This window comes from Lissotriton helveticus, chromosome 3_1, assembly GCF_964261635.1.
Source record: "Lissotriton helveticus chromosome 3_1, aLisHel1.1, whole genome shotgun sequence".
NCBI lineage: Eukaryota > Metazoa > Chordata > Amphibia > Caudata > Salamandridae > Lissotriton > Lissotriton helveticus.
The window spans coordinates 948,130,883-948,153,340 of record NC_136061.1 but is presented as its reverse complement, the minus strand read 5'-3'; the positions used below and the strand labels follow the sequence as shown (position 1 = coordinate 948,153,340).

General features: G+C 42.9%; 1 protein-coding gene across 1 annotated transcript in view; it reads right to left on the bottom strand.

Annotated features, from left to right (window-relative positions):
- Positions 1 to 22,458, bottom strand: part of LOC144824186 (putative methyltransferase DDB_G0268948) — an 876,195-nt gene that overhangs the window by 611,227 nt on the left and 242,510 nt on the right. The window contains exon 4 of the mRNA XM_078683342.1: positions 8,592 to 8,752. Coding sequence (XP_078539468.1) covers positions 8,592 to 8,752 — 161 coding nt within the window. The remainder of the gene's footprint in view (positions 1 to 8,591; positions 8,753 to 22,458) is intronic.

Sequence of the window (22,458 nt, the reverse complement as noted above, 5' to 3'; positions counted from 1 at the left end):
AGACGCAATTACAGTTGTGTCCATCTCTAGTATGCCAGTTTCCAGTTCTCGTGAAAGCTACGAGTATTAGGCCTATGTAAAGCTACGTTGCCACGTTTCTCAGTGTGCACGTTATTTCATTGTAAAATCCCCGTTTCTAGGCCTCAAAAGGGCCCGGACTCAGATTCAGCTCCTGTCTCCTGAACCCTCGCTGAGGAGCGATACAGCCCCCACCTGTATCCCTGACCCTTCACTTACTTCCTGCCTCACAGTGCCCGGCTCGGCCTGGCTCTGCCTGCCAGTCTGCCAAGAGTATGTTATGATTCCAGTTATCAGTCCAGCTCTCCTTCTCTGCATTCCTAAGCTACTGAATCGCATCAATAGTTTCAGTCATCGTCTAGCCTTTACGTCTCCATGTAAGAGAAATACTGTATTAATGGTCATTTAATATTCCTCAACACACACTACATGTAGAATAATGCATGCACCAGTCTTAGTGTCTGTTAGCCTTTACCCTGATAACTTTTGGATTCTATCAACATGTTCTCTAAACATCAGATACTAGATAGTGTTTAGGTACATGTCGCTCTGACTCTCCAGACTTCAGTCTCTTCTTCTAGCGCAGAAGTCATAGCCCCCAGCTTCTCCCTAGTCACACGTCATTGCCAGCTTGCGCGCACCACTAGGTTAGAGGTCCCGGCTCCTTCGGTAGCCCCCTCCATGTTTCCGCCCCATTTATGACATATTCTGTTACGTCTACATCACATGTCTATGTATACGCCTCCTGTTACACCCACTTTCATCCTTATCTTTCGCGACTGTTGCTAACTCCACCCACTGTCACACCTACTGTATGTACTGTAATGCAATTGTTTTAGTATATATACTTGTGTATTGTTATTAAAAGCCAGCGCGCTCATTCCAGCTCCTGCCCGACAGCTGTCGGGGCCCCCCTGTTGGCTAGCCATCCCAGATCTTGCCCGTGCAGGTTGTCCTGTTTCTGTCCTTTATGCTGTATTAAACCTGCAAACTCCTACTACCTCGAATCTTGACTCTTATTTATTGAGCTATCTGTTATTGTTATATCTAGTCAAAAATAGAGGTATTATTTATTTATTTACCACAGTTAGCCTGTCCAGATGTCCAGCATGGGGAGTGTGTGTTCACTGTGTGTGTTGTGTGTGCTGTGTGTGAAGTGTCCTGATTGGCTGGGGTTCTTAACTGTAGTACATTGAGACATTGATAAAGACACAATACTGGAGACAAAATACAGTTACATTAATTTACCAGTACAAAGCATTAAATGACCACAATATCAAATATACCTAGCATCAATTTCAACACTATAAAATAAAAAACTGACAGAAAACAAATTATGACTTTGTCAAAAATACTTTAGCCCGCTCCTAGAGCAGGTTTCCTGTGACCAGGGGAGTCCTGCACTGTACACAGGACTACGTGAGCCCAACAGTCTGTCAATATTGGCTCTGGGACAAAGGAAATGAAAATTTTTTTGTGTAGAAAAGGAATAACTCGAAGAACCACAGACCTCTATTGGCCAAACACAATCTACACCTGCTATCCCAGATTGAAATATTCCCTAACGTCCAAATTGCACCCTTTTTCACACCCAGATGTGAATCCGTCTGGGTGCAGTCCATTTACTTCGGCTGCAATTGGGGCCAAGCTACCAATCTCTCCTATCTGGCTCACCAAAATGTTGTTCGAATATGGATTTACCTAAAAACAAACTAAAGACAAAAGGCGTTTGGCAAAACAGGAATAGTTAGTTTAATTAAACACTTTGTCTGGGAGTCTCAAAGAGCAATCAAATCGGACAAGTCATAATACAGTTTCTGGATGCCATAAAAGAGCTCCAAACAAACCATTTTTGGTGAAAGAATGCAGGTCTTATCTGTAGAGTTGTAATAAGGCCCCTGATAAGAAATGCAGGTGGGCCTCGACCTTGCATAGACACAATGTGGGCTAGGGGGTAACATGCCCCGATGTCCAGCATGATCACTGTGTCTACTGTGTGTGCTGTGTCCTGATTGGCTATGTGCTCCTAACTTTGTTTGGCATCTGACTTTATGATGTTTTGGGAATGCCCGCACCTCTCCGGCCATTTGAGCTTCATTGGGCCCAATCTCCCTGGACCATTGTGGTGTTGCTGAGTTTATCTGGGGGATGGCCTGAGTTTCCTGTTTGCACGTTTGCCTGCTGGCTATGTGTCACCCGACCTGTTGCTATGGTTGTGTATCATTATGAACAGTGGCATTGATTTTAGCAATGTTAACATTGTCATACATTTTTTTGAGGTTAATATGCCTCGATACCTGGTATAGATTTTATGTAATACGTTGCACTATAAATGTAGTTTTGTATTATAAGGGTATCTACGATTTCACCCGACGAAGGGAAAAAGGGTGGGGCTGGTGTGCAAGCTGCGGATCCCCTATTTGCATGGATTTCAGTAAATTGATAACATTTTGAGAGTGAATTTGTTTTTGTCAGCGTTATGGTGAATCTGTTGGCCTTGACAGTGAGTGAGATTCCTAATCCATTTCGATTACTGCTTATAACAACAATGTTCTCAGTATGGAGCATTCCCTCTGAGACATTCCTGCTCACTTGTAGTACACTCTGCCAGCTTCTCTCCCCAAAGCACATGATGAGCTCAGTAGAGTAATGTACCTGGTGCAGAGATCTACAGGGCAGATCAAAATTCTTACAAGCTGGACCCAGTCTTCCTTACTTTTTTTCTTTTGTTTTAAATCCCACATTCCTTCTATGCACAGACTCTAACAGAATATTAAAGGTCTTTCTGGAATTTGGAAATATATTTATGCATTCACTCATGTCCAGGGTGTCCTGAATGCCCCAAATCCATCTTTCATGTGCCAGAACATCATAAACAGGGTGTGGCTAAGCTTGGCAGAAATAAATGCTGTTCTTAAGATGCTCGGACAACACAATAGTGTTTAAGAGTTACTTGCAGACATTACAGTGCCACAGGGACCCCAGCTTTCTTTTCTCCACTTCCCACTGTCCCAGATGTATTGTCAGCCAGCAGATATTGCCTTCACTCTGTCACATCTTTCTTGCACACTGGCAGGCTACGACAGTGAGTCTTAACTAGCAATCGCTGTGGCCTGCAGGACAGGAGCCACGAAATGTCACTTCAACCTACATCCGTCCAGAGCCCATCAATTGAGAGACATTGAATTGGGTAATAGTAACTCCTGTATCTTACTTTGCTTATACACTGCAAATGCTGCAGCATAGAGCGCTACATAAAACACGTTGTTATTCTTCTCGTTCTTCTTCAATAATAGTAGGCAGTGGCTAATGATGGAGACTGCGCGTGCATGGCATATTGGGTGATGTGCTCATCCTGGTGCCCCGTCCATAACAAATTGGCGACATTTCAAATAATTTTTATTCAATCATTTTCCAGGTGATCATGAAAGACATTGGAGACATTCTTCTTGGTGATGAGAAGGTTATTTCTGCAGGTGGCCATTTTGTGACGTATTGTTGATATGGTGACATGCTGGGTACTCCTGGATCATTGTACCCCTTCTTGACATATTGGCTCACTCTTGGAGACTGCTGGGTGTCCCTGCGTAACTGATTATTCCCCATTTATTGATGCCTGGTGGCATGCTGGCTGCCCATATATAATGGTGGCCCATCAATGACATACTGCTGCTCGCTTATTGACATCATGGCTATCCCATAATAGCAAGTCCATTCTTAACACATTGCGTCCATGCGTGACTGGCTATCCTTGGCACAACTAAGGTGAAAATCACTCTTTTGATGGACATCCCTAGTATTTGATGATGATGACACATGAGACTGAAATAAAATATCTGTCAATGTGCGACAGTAGTGGCCAGTAGTGGCTGTGACTGCTCAGCGAAAATTACAACTCATAGTGTTAACAAATGAACATTTGAAATTTAGTTGCAAAAATATCTTTGTTTTTGTAAAAAAAAACGACAAGCTTCTGTATATGAAAATTACATTTATTAATGCAAATGGAAATTCTTTATTTCATAGTGAAAATTTATTTATTGGATAAAACTAGCAAGTTGATGTTTTGGATAAAATTAATGTGCTTATGAAATATTTTCAAAGCTAGCGTTTGAAGAATAAGTCATTCTTAGATAGCGAGTGTTTGTGCTAAGATCAGTTACATAGGCCACTTCCTGCTGTGAATGTTTCATCACTTGTGTTGGGAGATTTCATAATTTTGTATTGATAAGGTTTGTAGGGTATTACAGAGAATCCACAGTTAAAAAGACTAATTGTGGAAAACTAAACTGAACCATTGCTATATAGAATTTGAAATTGGTTTTATGAAATTACTTTACCAGATGTATTGACTGCCTGCAGCACATATATAACTCTTTAGCTAATTTCTTTGAAATGTGCTGAAATTAACACCATTTTGCCACTATTTTTCAAAGATTTCTTGGGCAGGGGGGAGTCTCAACACCCCTGATGTGTGAGAGTCTTGTCTGGCACACCATAAAAGTCCTGGAATAGTTAATTCATCACCTCTGGATTATTTTAGGGGGTGTGAAATCCCTAAACCCTCCTAAACAGAGGCATCCTCACTCACTTCACTCCCTTGGTCTATCCTGGTAAAAGTATGTATTTATGCCCCACCGCTTTCAAAGTTTACCAGTTGCCACTGGTTTGAACTTGGGTACTGGTTGGTTCTTACAGTCAGCTTTGCCACTGGTGGTGGACAAGAGGTGTATTGAAAACACCTAAAAAGAACCATTGCGGCTTGCATGACTCATGGGGGCGGCGAGTTGGGTCTGGTGGGGGGGTCTACGGGTCACGCGGGGGGCGTTAATTTAACAATAGATTGAAGTTCCATTCCCGTGTCGTCTCTGCTACTGACCTGCTCTCCTGATCTCCTGCCTCCGGCAGGAATAGGAGGCAAGCAGCCAGGCTCCCATCCCAAAGCTAATCACAACGCTGCAAGGGCCGACAAAGCCAGTCATGCACACTAAGGAGTGGGCACACCGCTACTCTCATGCCCAGCCCTGCTCACAGAGCAGAAACCGCCCGCCTGCCCGCAACCAAACCCTTCCGCTTTCTCGCAGTGCAAGAAACAGAAACATAAAATGGTAATTACTATCTTGAAACCAAATCCTAGCACACCACAGTACATATTTTAATAGGTTAAGTAATTCCCAATATTAGACATGAGCATTAATAACATGTATCATTTTAATGTATTTTGGTTGTTCAGGTTTCAGCCGACACGTGTTTCGTCGCTCGGGAAGAATTACCCGTGACTTCCTCAGGGCTTAAGGGTTTGCTCAAAGTAAATTCCGCCTTCTGGCTGGTTATAATTCCATCCCAGCCTTAGTGTGGCTGGGCAAATATTTGATAGATGCTCAGGTTCGGGTTTTCTGAGAAAAATCAGTATTTGAAAAATTTAAGTCCGTGATAAAAAGGTACTCCGGACGAATATGCAAGTATCAGTCAGTAGCGCTGTATCTAGCTACATCCATACCACCATGGTTATCTGGCGTCTCCGTGTGGTCGTCGTGGTATTTACTATAATTTTATGTTTCTGCTTCTTGCACTGCGAGAAAGCAGTGGGGTGACGCTCCTCCGCACTAGTGGAGGAGCTGCCCCTGAAAAAGAAACCCTTTACAGAACGTTTGCTTTGATTAGAAAGTAACAGTGCGTCTGTCTTCTTTTCATTACCACCCTGAACTATTAGCCATCGCAACCGCCTCCATTTCTTTGCACTTTAAGGAGGAAAACTGTGTGCTTCAATTCCAAAAACTGTTGGTGTGAAGTACTGAATTGTGGGGAAGGGACAAAAGCACCCACCAAAGCATCCATAGATTAGCAGAAAGGGATAAGAGCACTTTGAATTCTTCAGGTATCCTGCTTGTCAGGTTACCCAATGATGTCATGGAATGTCAAGATTGTGAGGGTTCCCTTGGGACAGTTGTGCCAGACAGGTCAATGCCCTGTTGAAATGCCCGCGTGATGCAATGTGTACACCTAAGCAACAATTTGTAGACAAGCTAGCGGTTTTCTTTCAAAACAAGGTGCAATCCATGTATGATAGTCTGGAAGAATCACTAAACAATACAGGAGCAGAAGCCCTAGTTCAGTCTGAATCTAAGGAGGGCCACGAAGGTCTGCTATCCTTCCCTCCAATAACTGAGGAAAGGGTGGTGGAATTGGTGCTAAGTATTAAATATGGCTCCCCACTGGACCCTTGCCCATCGTACATACTGCATCTGGCCCCAGAGGAGATCTGTATATCCCTATCTCCAGTAATAAATAAAATTCTGTCTGAAGGAGTCTTTCCTAAAGCATGGAAAAAAGCTTGTATCCGTCCACTCTTAAAAAAGCCTAAGCTGGATCCACAGGTTGAAAAGAATTACCGGCCTATCTCCTGTCTACCTTTTGCTGCCAAAGTGTTGGAGAAAGTAATAAACTTAGAACTAACATCGTTCCTTGAGACGAATAACCTCTTAGATACCTCGCAACACGGTTTCCGTTCAAAACATTCTACGGAGATAGCTCTGATCTTGGCAACAGAAGAAATCCGTAAGGTGATAGATGAAGGAGGTAGGGCGGTACTGGTCCTGCTTGACCTAACAGCAGCCTTAGATACTGTAAACCACATGGTATTAAATCAAAGGCTGCAGAATGCAGGTATCAGTAGTACAGCTTTTTTGCTCCTATCATCTTTTTTATCAGACAGAAAACAAATGATTTACTGGAATGGTCTTAGATCCCAGGCATTCTCTCTCCCGGGTGGAGTCCCGCAGGGATCGACCCTATCACCTACACTGTTTAATATTTATATGGCCCCTTTGGCTAGGCTGGTAAAGAACTATGGCTTTACTTTGGTATCTTACACTAATGATACGCAGCACATAGTTTCTGTAGCTGAGTCTGCAGTTGCTCGGGCTGCTGACTTTTGTAAATGCATCTCAGCCTTAATGACGTGGATGAGCGCAAATTTCTTGAAGCTGAACGCTGAGAACACAGAAGTCTTGGATGACCCAATTTGGAATCAGATGTGGTGGCCTAGTTCAGCTGGCACATGTCCTGTGCCAGTTGCAAAGGCCAGGAACTTGGGAGCAATTGTTGATAAAAATCTTACTTGGGCGCTACAGATCAATCAGGTCAGGTCCGCATGCTTCTTTACTCTAAGGGGCTTGAGAAAGATTCTCCCTTCCATTCCATTTCCTTTAAGGAAAACGGTGGTTGCATCCACCATCTTGTCTAGAGTTGACTACTGCAACGCCCTCTATCTGGGAATGGGTGTTGCCCAACTAGATAAACTTCAATCTATCCAGAATGCGGCAGCCAGAGTTTTGCTTGGGCTGCCTAAGCATCAGCCAGCATCTAAAGTGATAAGGAATATTCACTGGCTACCGGTACTAATATGCATTGAATTCAAATCACTCTGCCTGGTGCACAAAGCTCTGTTTGGAGCGGGGGCCGAGGATGTGCGAGCTCTCTTTTCACACTATTTCCCTCCCCGGACTCTAAGGTCATCCACTCGTGGCCTTGTACAAATTTCAAGGATAAAAAGAGCACGTTGTGGGGGAAAACGGTTTTCCTTTCTAGCGTCCAAACTTTGGAATACGCTACCAGTAAATCGTAGAAAATTACCCAATAGATTGGCATTCAGGAAAGAAATTAAAACATGGCTCTTTCTCCAACACTAAAGTATGCGATATGTCTTAGCTCATTTCTAACACAGCGCCAAGACGCCTCGGCAGTAGTGCGCTCTACAAATACCATCAGTCAGTCAGTCAGTCAGACAGACCAGGGCTGAGCATCTAAATACACATGCTTCTGGCGAGGTCATCTATGTACTCATTCAACATACAATAAACCATCTCCTAATCTACTGGTGGTGTCTGGTTATTTCTACATGCGAACATGCATCACAACAGTTCTCTCACTGCAGCACACTGCGTGACTTCAACCCCTATTAAAGCTGAGTAAAGTGATACATTTGGGGGGTCTGGACAAGTGCTCTGTGAGCATTTGTCTACACCCAGTACGCTTGCAGCATACCAACAGAATTGAACCTCTAAAAAGTTAGAGTTTTAAGTATGTTCCACTAACTAATGCAGGGTAACACATTACCCATGTTATTTAAAGTCAGATAGGCAAGGGCAATCATAGCAAAAATTTGTATAGAAGGTTTGTAGACTCAATTGGTTCAGTCGGAAGATGGTTTGAATCCCTCAAAATAATGATCTCAGGATGGACTGAAGTCTTCACAAAATGTATGCTCATGAGAAGGAATGAAGTCCCCAAATTTGTGGTCACAGGGTCAGGTGTGGACTTCTCACACCGGTGGCACCCAGGCTATTAGAATATAGAAGGGTGTAGATTGAGAGAAGTGGACTAACTCCATAAGAGGCAAGAAATCCACTAGAAAAGGCACACCACAGCCTGTGACTTTTCAGTGATGTAATTTTATGAACAGCATAGGCTTTCCGATCTCAACACTTTGAGGCTGACCATCATGGCAATGTGGGTGCCAAGCTCAACACTACTGAGGAAGTAATCAGTTAAAAAAATAGATGTCAACTTACATGTAGCTCACATTGCTAGGGGAGATAACACTCTCTGCCTCTTGAATCTGCGATTCACTGATATCAACCCCAACAACTTTCTCAAAGTAGGGGGCCAGGATCCGTGTGCTATGTCCAGTGCCACAGCCAACATCCACTGCCATGCCAAAGGGCTTACCTTTCTGAAGAAGGATGACAGAAGAGTCTTAGCAAGACTATCACAAGAAGGCTTGGTTTATAAACAAAATAAATAATATAGTGATACAGTGTGCCAGTTGTCTCCTAATATACAATGAGAATCATATCTAATTTAATCATTTCTGAAGAAAGGACTCTCACTTTAATCAGAACTTCCCTGCTGGAGCAGATTAGAACCTATAATATGGCCAATACTCATCTGAGGTGCTGGCATAGGTTTCCTCTGGAGGTTGATTCCACAAGACATATATTAAAATATCCTTATAGTCATGTCATTTAAACTAAAACAGTGTACAAAATAGAAACAACAAAATACACATTTCACTCATCCACACTTCAATGGCATTTTCAAATCACTGTGGAATAAGAAAATAAGGGGTTATATTTCCATTCTCTTTGTTTAGGGAAAGACTACAGAGCTCACCAATCAAACTAAATTGACAATTATCCCTATAATAACAAGCTTCTCCAAATAGTAGCTCGTGAGCCACTAGGAGCTCTCCAGCTACCTGTGTCTAGCCAAGCCTACTGAATTAGAAGTATGTGCTTTATTGAATTAATATATATATATATATATTCACTGAAAAAACCATAGGTTTTACACACGTTATAGTTAGGAAGTGGCATTTACAAAACCTATGAAATTCACTGAAAAAACCATAGGTTTGACACCAGTTATAGTTAGCTGGAAATTTTACTGATATAAAACCAATGAAATTCCACGTTATAGTTAGTTGGACTCACTATAACTTGCGCGTGTAATGCACTGCTGATGACGTCACATATTACATCACTCATGACATCACAGATGACACCATCCAGTGAATGTGTGTCTTTCTGAAAAATAAATATGTGTTATATATGTATATATTATTGAATATCTTAGTGAATACATATATTACTGAGTAATGCTTAAATATTTAAATATATGTATTAGTGTTTCACTTTGTGTATAAGTGGCTGCATGGGTTGATGAGTAGGTACATGTGTATGTATATAGGTTATTAGATGTTTTTTTTAGTATCAGTATGAGTGTCTGTATGGTTTGGTGGGGGTATTACTTAACACATAGATGCATGAATGACTGAGTCTCTGTTTGTATGTGTTTTGAAGACAGCATATGTGCAGGACTGTATGGGTGGATTAGTGTGCATATGTCTGTGTTAGTGAGTGAATGACTGTCTTATTAGTGTCTTTATCAGTAACTACATATGTTTTAATGTAGTATATGTGAATATTGATGTATATAAGTGACTATATGTGAGAGTGAGGGATTGTAAGAGTTCCTGTTTAAATTAGTATGTGTTTCTATAAGTGATTTTTTAAGAGAGTAAGTATGTGTAAGTTTCCTTAGAAGTAAAGTGGTAGTGTGTGTATAGCTGTTTATGCAAATAAATGGATGTTTAATAGTTTATTTGCATGTGTGAGTATGTGTGTGAATAACTTTAGGATGACTGTCGGTGTGTAACAGGATGTATAGGTGTATCACTACATATGATGAGTGAGTATATGTATGAGTGACTATATAGAACTGTTGGTGAATTAGTGCATGTGTATATAGATGGTGGAATTATTGAATTGGTTGTTGTAACTGGTATGGGTATCTCCATTTTTTTTAACATTTTAGTTTCTATTTTTGAATATGCGTTTCAAGGGTTAGATTACAGTGAAAGGAGGTCTGTCACTGTGTCACAAGGATGCTGTCATCAGTGATGTCATGAGTGATGTAATATGTGACGTCATCAGCAGTGCATTACACGCGCAAGTTATAGTGAGTCCAACTAACTATAACGTGGAATTTCATTGGTTTTATATCAGTAAAATTTCCAGCTAACTATAACTGGAGTCAAACCTATGGTTTTTTCCGTGAATTTCATAGGTTTTGTAAATGCTACTTCCTAACTATAACGTGTGTAAAACCTATGGTTTTTTCAGTGAATTTCATTGGTTTTTAAAATGCTAATTCAGAAATATCTCGTGTATACAACCTGTACTTTTGTCAATAAAGTTCTGGCAATATTTTTTTCGGAAACAAGCCGTTTTCTTCACTGTTCAAGTTGCATAGAGACTCCTTGTAAAGCGATACAGAATTAGAAAGTCTGTACCTTGCCTTTTTTTCAACGCATTAAAATTTGTCTGTAAATAAAAATAGCCTTTCTAAACTTTCGTGCACGACCCGGTGTGCGCACTCTCGGCAACAGTTCTCAATAAAATGGATAGCGCATTTCCAGGCTTTCGTGCGCGACCGACTGCGCGCACCCGCCTATATATTTCGTGAAAACTTTGCAATCTGAACTTATTGAATTTCTTCATAGACCCATCAAAGAACTTATAATACGTCAAAGAGACTAAACCTAGACTTCTTTTTTAATATTATGAACATTTTCATTAAATGGAGCCGAATGTCTTTATAAACTTTCGTGCGTGACCGAATGTACACACCTTGTTATTTTTAAAAAAAATTATAAAAGGTTTTATACTTTAACAATTGTATGCTTGAATCGAGCTCAGAAGATATATTAAATCCGGATGTGTTTGGATTTACTCCTTTTCACGTTTTGAAACTTTGCTGAATTAGACCGCTACTTCCAAATGGCGTACGTGACCAGATACTATCACCGCGTACACGTCCTGAGACGCGCATGTGAAGTCATGTGACTTGAAAACAACACTTCCAATTGGTTCTTAGTAGTTTCTATTCTGCAATTTACACGGAGCACTCCACCCACTTCTCTCACTATGTTTTCTACTCTCAAAAGAGAACGACGTTGAACACCCTTCGGAAGACTTTGCTGAAATGGCTGCCGCCCCGCATTCATCTTCCGAATCTGAAGGAAATGAGCGACTACCTTTAAAAAGAAAAAAGGAATCTTTTATTTGGCAATTTTTCACTTATCCTGAAGAACAAAAGAAAGTGAATGCGTCAAAAGTTGCCTGCACGATATGCAATTCGGTTCTCTCAAGAGGAAATCTAAGAAAAAAATATTCCTTTTCCATACATACCATGGTGCGGCATGTCAAACAAGTGCACCCTGTTGAATTTGCAAAGGCATCGACAAGAGCCCTGGCCACGCTATTACCATCAGAGGTGGCCAGCACATCTTCTGGTGGACGACCTGTATCTCCATCGAGTGCTGTGATGGACTTGAGACCATATCTTGCAAAGGTGCACATGAAATGCAACGAGTGTGGAGAAATTCTTCTGTACGGAGAGCAGAGCCTCATTCTTACTAAACTAAAAATTGAGAGTCATAAATGCACCGAGAAAAGATACATTTCTTCATTTCATTTCGATCCTGTGTCACACATGAAAATGTTGTTGCAAGTTTAAAAAATCAAAAACAACATAAAACTTGTTTAAAAAAAAAAAAGTTCTTTTCAGAACAAACTCATTCTACCAAAAAGATCTCCAGGAGCATATTATAAAGGGGGTTTATCTCCGCTTTTTTGGCTTTCGTTCGTGCGCGACCGTGTGCGTGCACCCGCCTATATATTTCGGGAAAACTTTACAATTGCAACTTATTACATTTCTTCATAGACCCATCAAAGAACCTATACTACGTCAAAGACACTAAACCTAGGCTTCTTTTTTATTATTATGAAAATTTTCATTAAATGGAGCTGAATGTCTTTTTAAACTTTCGTGCGTGACCGAATGTACACACCTTGGTATTTTAAAAAAAATATATAAAAGGTTTTATACTTTAACAATTGTATGCTTGAATCGATCTCAGAAGATATATTAAATCCGGATGTGTTTGGATTTACTCCTTTTCACGTTTTGAAACTTCGCTGAATTAGACCGCTACTTCCAAATGGCGTACGTGACCAGATACTATCACCGCGTACACGTCCTGAGACGCGCATGTGAAGTCATGTGACTTGAAAACAACACTTCCAATTGGTTCTTAGTAGTTTCTACGCTGCGTCAATACCTACGCCTGCTTCAAACACATGCACAGTTTTGAAACAGCATGGGCCTGAAAGTCACTGAGTGAAATATCATACATTACAGTCAGCCACTTTCAAGACGCATTCCTTCAGAGGAACACTTACCGTTTATTAGAGGTAGATCGTCCGACTCCACCGGAGGACACCGCTAATAAAAAAGACATATATATAAAATGCGGACTAGCCGCTGTATCGTACTAGCAAACTTTAACTTAAAAATCGTTAGAGAAAACAAAAGGAATCGAGCAAAATCAGTAGGCCACTGATAGGATCTCTTTTTCACCTCGCTAAAATAGAAACATTAGGAACAACCCCTCATGAGAAATATGAAACTAGTGAGAGAAACCGAGCTCGACGCCATGATGGCTGCAACATAGCTCGGCGCCGCCGCCCACCCCGCCCAAAATAACGACAAACCCTATTATAAATAAATACAACACACCAGCAAAGTAACAGGGTAAAACGTTTTATTAAATAACTATTTACATGGCAGCCTGCTGCAACATGAAAGCAACACTTCCAATTGGTTCTTACTAGTTTCTATTCTGGAATTTACACGCAGCACTCCACCCACTTCTCTCATTATCTTTTCTACTCTCAAGAGAGAACAACGTCCTACATTTTTCGGAAGACTTTGGTGAAATGGCTACCGTATCTCATTCATCTTCCGAATCTGAACAAAATGATCGACTACCTTTAAGAAGAAAAAAAGAATCTTTCATCTGGCAATTTTTCACTTATCCTGAAGATCAAAAGAAAGTAAATGCACCAAAAGTAACCTGCACGATATGTGACTCGTTTCTCTCAAGAGGAAATCCAACAAAAAAATATTCCTTTTCCATACATACCATGGTGCGGCATGTCAAACAAATGCACCCTGTGCAATTTGCAGAGGCATCGACAAAAGCCCTGGCCACGCTATTACCATTAGAGGTGGCCAGCACATTTTCTGATCGACGACCTGTATCTCCATCGAGTGCACAGATGGACTTGAGATATTTAACTATATATGGTCTATAACCTATGGTTTTTTCAGTGAATTTTCAAGGTTTTCTAAATGCTAATTCCTAACTATATATGGTCTATAACCTATGGTTTTTTCAGTGAATTTGCTCCGCCGCCCACCCCGCCCAAAATAACGACAAACCCTATGCAAATATTATAAATATATACAGCACACCAACAAAGTAACAGGGTAAAACGTTTCATTAAATAACTATTTAAATGGCAGCCTGCTGCAACATCGATCCAAATGCATGACACTGTTCCTGTCAAGGTAGCATAGCTGGCGGCCTAGGGATGGAGGACCGTTGTGCAAATACCCCGGGGAGGACTCTGGATATGCTTGGTCCCTGAGATTCTTCGATGTCACTGCCTTCCACAAATGGCATAAGTCCTGGATGTTCGGTGCCATACTTGAGGGTTTGACCTAAAGACACGTCCTGCGGTGCCCTAGTCCAACCATCACATATACCTCCGCCAGGAGACGGCGTGGGGTGCACTGGAAGGGAGAGGCGGCGCGAACGAGCCTCCCCCACCTCCCCAGGTGGAGGTTTCTCAGCTGCACCCCAGCGCCTCACTCGACAAGATGAGTTGCGCCCGCTCCTGCGGCACATTGCCTCGCTCGGCCAGCTCAATTACGCCTGCTCTTGCTATTACAGCGTCTCACCCGCCATCCGGCTGAATTGCACCCACTCTTGCGGTACAACGACAGGCGGCTGCCACGGAGCTCAGGATATGGCGGTCGGCTCCACAGACTTGGGCCTGGCCTGCAAGGATGGCTCTGGACAACCCTGGAACTCGGACGCTTCACTGCTACGGCATGGGCCCCATTCCCAAAAGCGTCCCATCAGCCTTGAAGGTTCTACAAGAGTCACCGGGGCCCCCGACTCCCGCAGAGTTCCGGTGGGGAGCTTCTGCCATGATTGCTCGCAGAATGGCCACGACGTAGCCACGGGGTGCTCTCATGCTGACGCCAGCTTCAGTCTGAAACTTCCAGAAACACTGTAGACTACCAATTCAATCAGTTCCGGTGGAGCCCCAACGACGTATCGCGTTGTTGCATAATGCGTCATATGACACGCCGCGTTAGCGCACCCGGAAGTGCTCCGAGGCGCGAAGCGCAGCTTCCAGGAAGCAATCCGGGGCGCGGCGCGGAGCGCGTAACGTAAGCATAACAGGTCATGTGACTTGTTAATAAAACTTTTCATTGGTTTAGAAATATTTTTATGAGCATATTTGACTATTTTATTAAAGATACTACACATAACCTGTTTTTCAAGTTATGTTTAATTTTAAATGAAACGGTTTACATTTTTACTTTTAATTTCCAGTAAATTTTAAAAATAAATGCTTATAGTTCCATAGGCTGAAGCACGTCAGCTTCCCACCTTATGTCATACAATTCTGACAAATCGGCATCCTCATCATGTTCTTCATCATCCTCAGGATTTAAATCATCTAAGGGATCTACTTCCACTGACGTTTCAATGACAAGTTCAACGATAAGATCGAGATCAACGTATTGCTCATTATCACTCATGGTTGATGTTGTCGTTATCTTTAAAGAAAGAGAACAACAATAAGATGTTGCAGAGTAAGAGACAAATCTCAGAGACTATAATAGTAAAATTGTTTAACAAGAGTAACATTTTGCAGCTACTATTTAGCCATGTCCAGCGATGCTGAGGAGGTGAGGCCTATGTCCAAGTTTTCAGTGAACAGGACTCATCTCTTTTTAACCTTGGATAAGCCTCACCAACTCTGTGTCCCCTGCTCATACTTAAATGTAAAGGGGCAGATTTATGTTAACTGGCGCATCCCCAGAGATGCACCAGTTAATGTGCACCGCTGCTCTGCCACCCATGGTGTGCCGCATTTACAATGTGCAGCACCATTGAGCAAAAACAACACAGATGCGTCACGCATCTGTGCCGCAAAAGCAGCACATTGCAGAAATCACGTCGTAAGCGCGACATGTCTACTGCAATGCACAGGAGCAAGCCACACATTGCATGGTGCATCACTCCTTATGCCTGTTTCAAACAGGCGTAAGGATTTGATTCAGCAATGCTATAAAGCTGACTCAGTGAAATCTTCTAAATTTCACTGTGTTAGTTTTACAGGGCTTTCATGCAAATGAATGCCCACCCTGCAACAAAACGCCTTAATGAAACCTGACGCAGGTTTCATGTGGTGTGGAAAATGAAAATGTATATGTACATAAGCCGCGTTCATTTGTGTTCACCCTCACCACTGTTGGAGTTAAAGCGAAATTCACGGCACAGTGGCCCCGCCATCTTGCCCCCTTTTAGGCCCCATCACGAACATAGATAGCAGCCATTTTGTGTGCCATTTCCTCTCTGATCCCTGCCAATAGCCTACATCTCTCTTTCTCTCTCCCCCCCCCGCGCCCCGACAGCCCCCGGCCTCTCCTACTTGGGCCCTAAAACGCACCTCCAGCGGGCCCTGCTTCCGAGCCACATCCCGTGCGGAACCCCCCACACCCTTTTCATCTCATTCATAGAGCAGGCCCTTTTGGTAACCTCTTCCTCCCTGCCCGATTGCCCGGCCTGATCCCAGGTCATCACCTAGTCCAACAGATGCAGTTTATTGCTCCCTACAGTTGGACCTTGCCTCACACTAGAGGAGCGGTGATTAATTAAGACCTTCACACCCCTAGATCCGACCGACACCCCTGCTTTCCTCCCAGGAACATCCTTCCTCTCTTCTGATGAAACCCCCCCCCGGCTACACCTAGCCTCTCGACCCAGCCCCATGTCATAAACCTAGGTCTCGTGGATGTACCCCCCCGGCCCCACATAGCAAAATGTGATATTATCGCCTGCCCAACTTCAGATCTGACCCCCCCCCTTTTGCTCTCATGTCCTGTCGGAATGTCCGGCTGTAGATTACAATCACATGTTACATTTGGGAGGGGAAACGACATCAGAGCGACAAATATTAGAAATATACCACACGACAGCAAAATAACAGGTTAAAACGTTTTTATTCTTGAACAAAAATATATTAAAACAACTATTTACATGACAAACGGCCGCAGCAACAAACCCACAATGCATTTCGCCGTCTACTTGACGCCGTCCCTGTCCCTCCTTCCCCAAAGTAGCAATGTTGGGCTACTTTTGGGCTGCTTTCTAGTAGGGTTTTTGAGCGCCAGAAAGTCTACAAAAGCCGTCGGCAACGACCTGGGGTGGAGAACCATTACGCGAATAGTCTGGAGGCGACACCACGCGCCAAGGCCTGTCCCCAGGATGAACCAAGGGATCCGTTCCTGGGGCCGTGGCAAAGAGCGGCCGGCCGCCATCGGCCGGAGAAGGCATGGGCCCGACCCGAGATGTACTTCTCTTGCCATTCCCTTCCTCTTTCGGCGCCTTGCAGGCCATAACAAATGTCAGCAAGACGCCGTGGGGTGCACTGGGAGGGAGAGGCGGCGCGGACGAGCCTCTCCCGCCTCCCGAGGTGGCGGCCCCTCAGCTGCACCCTCAACGCTCCACGCACCCGACAAAGGGTTCGTCCACTGTGGCGGTATAGGGACGCTCCACGCACCCGGCAAAGGACTCGTCCACTGTGGCGGTATAGGGACACTCCACGCACCCGGCAAAGGACTCGTCCACTCTTGCGGTGCAGCGACGCTCCACTCACCCAGCAGGGTCTCGTCCACTGTGGCGGTGCAACGATGCTTCGCCCGACAGGCTGTAGTCCATCTGCTCTTGCAAACCAGTGACTGCCGGTGGTTGCAGATCTCCTAAAAATGGCGGTCGACTTTGCAGGAATGGGCCTGGCGTGAAAAGTTGGCCTGGTCGCCTGTTAACCAGAAAATGGGCCCCTGTCCAGAGGCGTTCTCCTCAACTTTGAAGATTCTACGAGAGCTGCGGAGGGCCCTCGGACTCCGCGGGCCTCCGACCGCCCCCGATGGGAAAGGACTGCCATGATTGCCCACAGAACGACCAAAGCGTAGCCACGAGACGTTGGCGCTCTCATGCTGACGCCAGCCTCAGTTTGAATGACCAAAAATCCTGCAGACTACTGATTCGATCGGTTCCGGTGGAACATCAGTATGACCCGGTAGGAAAGATTGTTGCCCCTCCCTTTTCTTTGATTGATGGTTCATGTCACCGGTCCCTTCTGTTGCCCCTTAACGGAACTTCTGGACTGCCGAAAGAGATTCTGGTCCAACCCCGAGTTGGTGGAGACATTTTGACTATACTTGGGCCCGCCTGACCCCACCCAAAATGGCGCCGGTATAAACGAAACTCGCAATTCCCCGTTGTGTTCCGGATGCTCAGACTTGAGATCATGAAATATGGATGCAGTTCTTGAAGCACATGGCGGGAGGGGATGAGTATTGCTTGAACATTCGGACAATGAATTGATATTAAGTTCTGACGCATCATTAATTACAGTATTATTGAAAGGTCGATTTTTCAACACTGATGGTACTTGCCCACAATGAATTTTCGATATGATTCTATTGCACTTATCGTACCTTGATGAAATAAAATGACCACCGACTCAGTTATGTTTTCCTCAGATAAATATGCCCTCATGTACAGCCCCAGTCTGCTCCGTGGCTGGCCCACGTGGTTTTAGGCCTGCATTTGTGCGTCATCACTTACGTGGTTGTATGCCTGCATTTGTACGTCATCATTTTTTAATAAAGATTTTGTGAAAACCAAATATAATAGTAGCTCTTGGATTGGTAAGTTCGAATACATAGCCATTGTTTCCGATCTACGTAAAATACAGGCGAAATAAAGCAAGTCGGTTACTGAAAGGTCAAAAAGCAAAGTACCCAGAAATAGTGAAAATGTAAATGATCCAAGTCTGTTACGTGTATTTTTTTATTTTGTGCAACATAAGGCAATCGATAAAGGTCCCGGGGTTCTGTTTTACCTTGTATGCCACATATCTCAGGGAAATTGTTTCAGATGTCCCTAAACCAGACCCGGTACCACTGTAGACCGCCCGCCTCCTCGAAGGAGAACACGAGTTCAACCCCACCCTACACTGACTGCCCTTTTGTGTCGAAGACCCCCCCACACAAGATCCGCAATACCACACGTGGACGATCTATGCAATGTACAGTCCATCAATGATTATGCCCCCCGCACTACCAGTCCCTCTAGGCTTAAAATGCCGAGATGGAAGGGACTGCACCCCGGGGAGATAGGTCGAGTACGCGGTAAGTAAAAACCTTTTTGGGTTTATGCGCGCGGATGTGTCTTAAAACGCTGCCCCCAACCCCTCTTGTTCCCCTTCTCACTGCAGGTCACATCGGAACATCGACTAAGGTATGGAGAAGACCTAAGCAACGAGCCATGGTTCCGCGGGGAAAAATGATACATTATCCATGGGGACTGCCCCTGAGGACATGACGACTTTGGGTGATATGAATGCACGCGTGTATGACCAAATGTGTACAACTCGACAGGCTATACGTTGCACGCGTTGACTCGATAAGAGAGATGTTTTTGTACGACTTGAGTGATGATCGAACGACCGATGGAATGGGGAAAGAGGGGGTCTGAACATGGTGCCTCTTTGTTTACGACGAACAAGCATAGATATAACACTCCCTTACTTAGAAACGACTCACTCTCTGAACCCAACACTGATTTGCGAACGATCCAACACATTACATACATGCACCTCTCGCCATTTTGTGGGTTTTGGCGCGTTTTTTTTCCCTTACACAATACCATAACAGAAACGTGATAGTGCTTCGCATGCAGAGAGCTCATTGATAAAGACATATTGTCTAACCACTAGCATTTTCATGTATCGTTCCTAAACTGAAAGGCCAGAGACCTTCATCCATTTATTAACATATAATGAGCCTTATTTATGTTAAAAGTGACGCACCGGCGGCGCAAGGCCTTCATAAATCTGCCCCAATATACTTCCTCATAAGAGTGTATAATTAATTTTGCTAAACCATATTCATTTTACATCAACTATACCGTTTGTATTTTATGTACTAGTGGCTATACCGATTACTTTGTTTTTTGCAATGTCTGCACTCGTATTAGATAAGAAACTTGCCTTGAAAACAGTGCATTTCTGAATAAACATTTCAAATATACACGTTCTCTCTTTTAATCCATAATCTCAACTAAAATGATTGTATATTGAAACAGTATTCATGTGTTCCACGTAACTTCAGCTGTACTAACTTAATATTTTCTTTTGTCGACCTGATTTACTCATACTAGAACCCACAGGCCTATAACAGCCCGTGAACCCTTTCTTTTACAGTACATGACAAAACAAACAGTTACAGACTTACCTTTACCAATGCTTTGTACGATGTACTACAGTGACAGTCACAAAATAGATATTCGTTTGACGGAAGTCTCAATTATGCTGCTATCACTGCAACCAAATTTCAATGGCACAGATATCCAGTCAATACAGACTCATATATGTCTCTTCAGCCAATCATATTTCCTCCCGCAAAATTTTGTATTCAAATTTACATTTCAGTTGGTTGTCCCTCACAATATTTTCAATGTCACATAAAAGTCACCCATCACCCACTGCCATCTCTGGCTGTTTCCATGGTAACACCTCATTCTGCACCTGGCTGAAGGCACAGGTCAAAAGATCATATCTCAACGTTCTACAGCAAACTAACAACACTGTTTTCCCTCCAGAAACACCTGCCTATCCACAGCTCTGTTACATGTCATTTTTTTCACACCCAATACTACTTTTTCTTTTACATAACATTAACATGCAACGTAGTCTTCAATCTTCACGTATTAGAATCAACCAATCATTTTTTGTTTTTCAACCACACCAAGCCTCATCCATTTTTTTATCCTGACTTTCAGCTTCTAACTGCCATTCCTCTTCCAGAACCCATCGGAGTACGAGTGCATCTGCCTTGAAAATGAAGGTTTGGCTTTTAGGACACAGCTATATTCACTGAAGTGGAAAATATGCAGCAAGCAGACGAATTTCCAACCTTGATTTACCAAATGTGCAGATAACGTGGATTGGGCAAAGAGGATTAAGATGTCACCAATTAATACCATTGGTGAAAACTTTTATGCATCTCCCAGAACCAGACCTTATAATTGTGCACTGTGGTGGGAACGATCTAGGCACATTGACTGGGGTAGGTCTGGAAATGCTTCTAAAAGACACCTTTAGACAATTCATGACACTTTTTCCTCGAACTGCCTTGGTATATTCCAATATATGCCAAAGACAGAAATGGAATTGGTCCAATCAACATTGTGCACAAATTGAGAAAGCAAGGAGACATGTTAATAAATCTGTTTCTGCTTTCCTCAGAGATTATAGCATGAGTTCTTTTTACCACAACAACTTGCGTTACCACATGCAAGACATCTATAGGACAGATGGTGTTCATTTCACAGATGAGGGAAACAAAATCTTCCTCTGCAACATCAGACTCTGCATCGGTACTTACTTATAAATGCAGAAACAACTCAATTAACACAAGGGCTCTTTTCAGAGCCACCTTATATCAAAGCACTCAAACTTCTGATTTATCTCCATTTTCACACTCTTGTAAATAGGTGTGCGCGCACACCGCAACTTTAAAAAAATATATATATATTTTCGCATTTAAGGGCCTTACTGCACACCCTGAGAAAACCTACGCAGCAAAACAATCTCTACCTTCTCCCCTTTCCATGTTCCAACGCTTTGAAATGACAATATATTTACTCGCAGTGACAAAATGGCGGTCAACACTTCCTGATTTCCTTCGACCGCCAGTAGGTAATACATATATATATACTGTGCGCCGGGCAGAAATTCTGTTACCCACACTGTTATATATATATATATATATATATATATATATATATATATATATATATATATATATATATATATATTTATTTATTTATTTTTTTCACAAAAGTAAGGACGCCGCACTCTGGAATTGTAATTTTAACTCTTATTTATTCGTCAAACTCCATCTACAGTCTATCACACCGACGCGTTTCGGGCATGCGCCCTTTTTCACGGTCTATATATATATGTGTGTGTGTATATAAGGGAGAGCACTTGCTCTGGCATTAACAGAAAATAGAATTCTGCACTGCTTACACTTTATTGGTGTGATGGCGTTTTGATATCTGACAGAGTTCATCAGAGAAGAGGAGAGGAGGTCTGCGCCCGTTCAAGACCGCAGCGAAAGGCGGTCGGGATCCTTTTGATACATATACATATATATTTATATATATATAAAATTCCATTTTGCTCGGATTTACCCTGCCGCAGCTCCTAAGCGAAGGGCGCCTCGTTAGAGAGACCTCCCGAGCCTGGTCCCGAATATACAAACGATTCCTCACAAAAAGGACAACGACTCCATGTCTCCTTGTGCGTGTGCAATTTAATCACCGGTCACTGCTGGGCGCGTTTTGCATAATAAACGCCACAAAATGCCTGAATAAATAGCTATTAAAATAATAGATTCTAATTTGCCAACATAGTGTTTACGGCAATTACTAACCACAGTTATGATTTCATTACTCATAAACTTGTCTGCATGCTGTTAACAGCAAATATTGAACACACGTTTCTTTTTTGCTTTCATTATTCATTCAGCAACATGATTATAATTTTGATCAGCAGGATAAAGTGAGGAACATTGTTTACAAACATTGGCATTTGATCAAGAATGATCCGGTACTGGGGTGTGAAGTACAGAGAAGACCTCAAATAAACTTTAGACAAG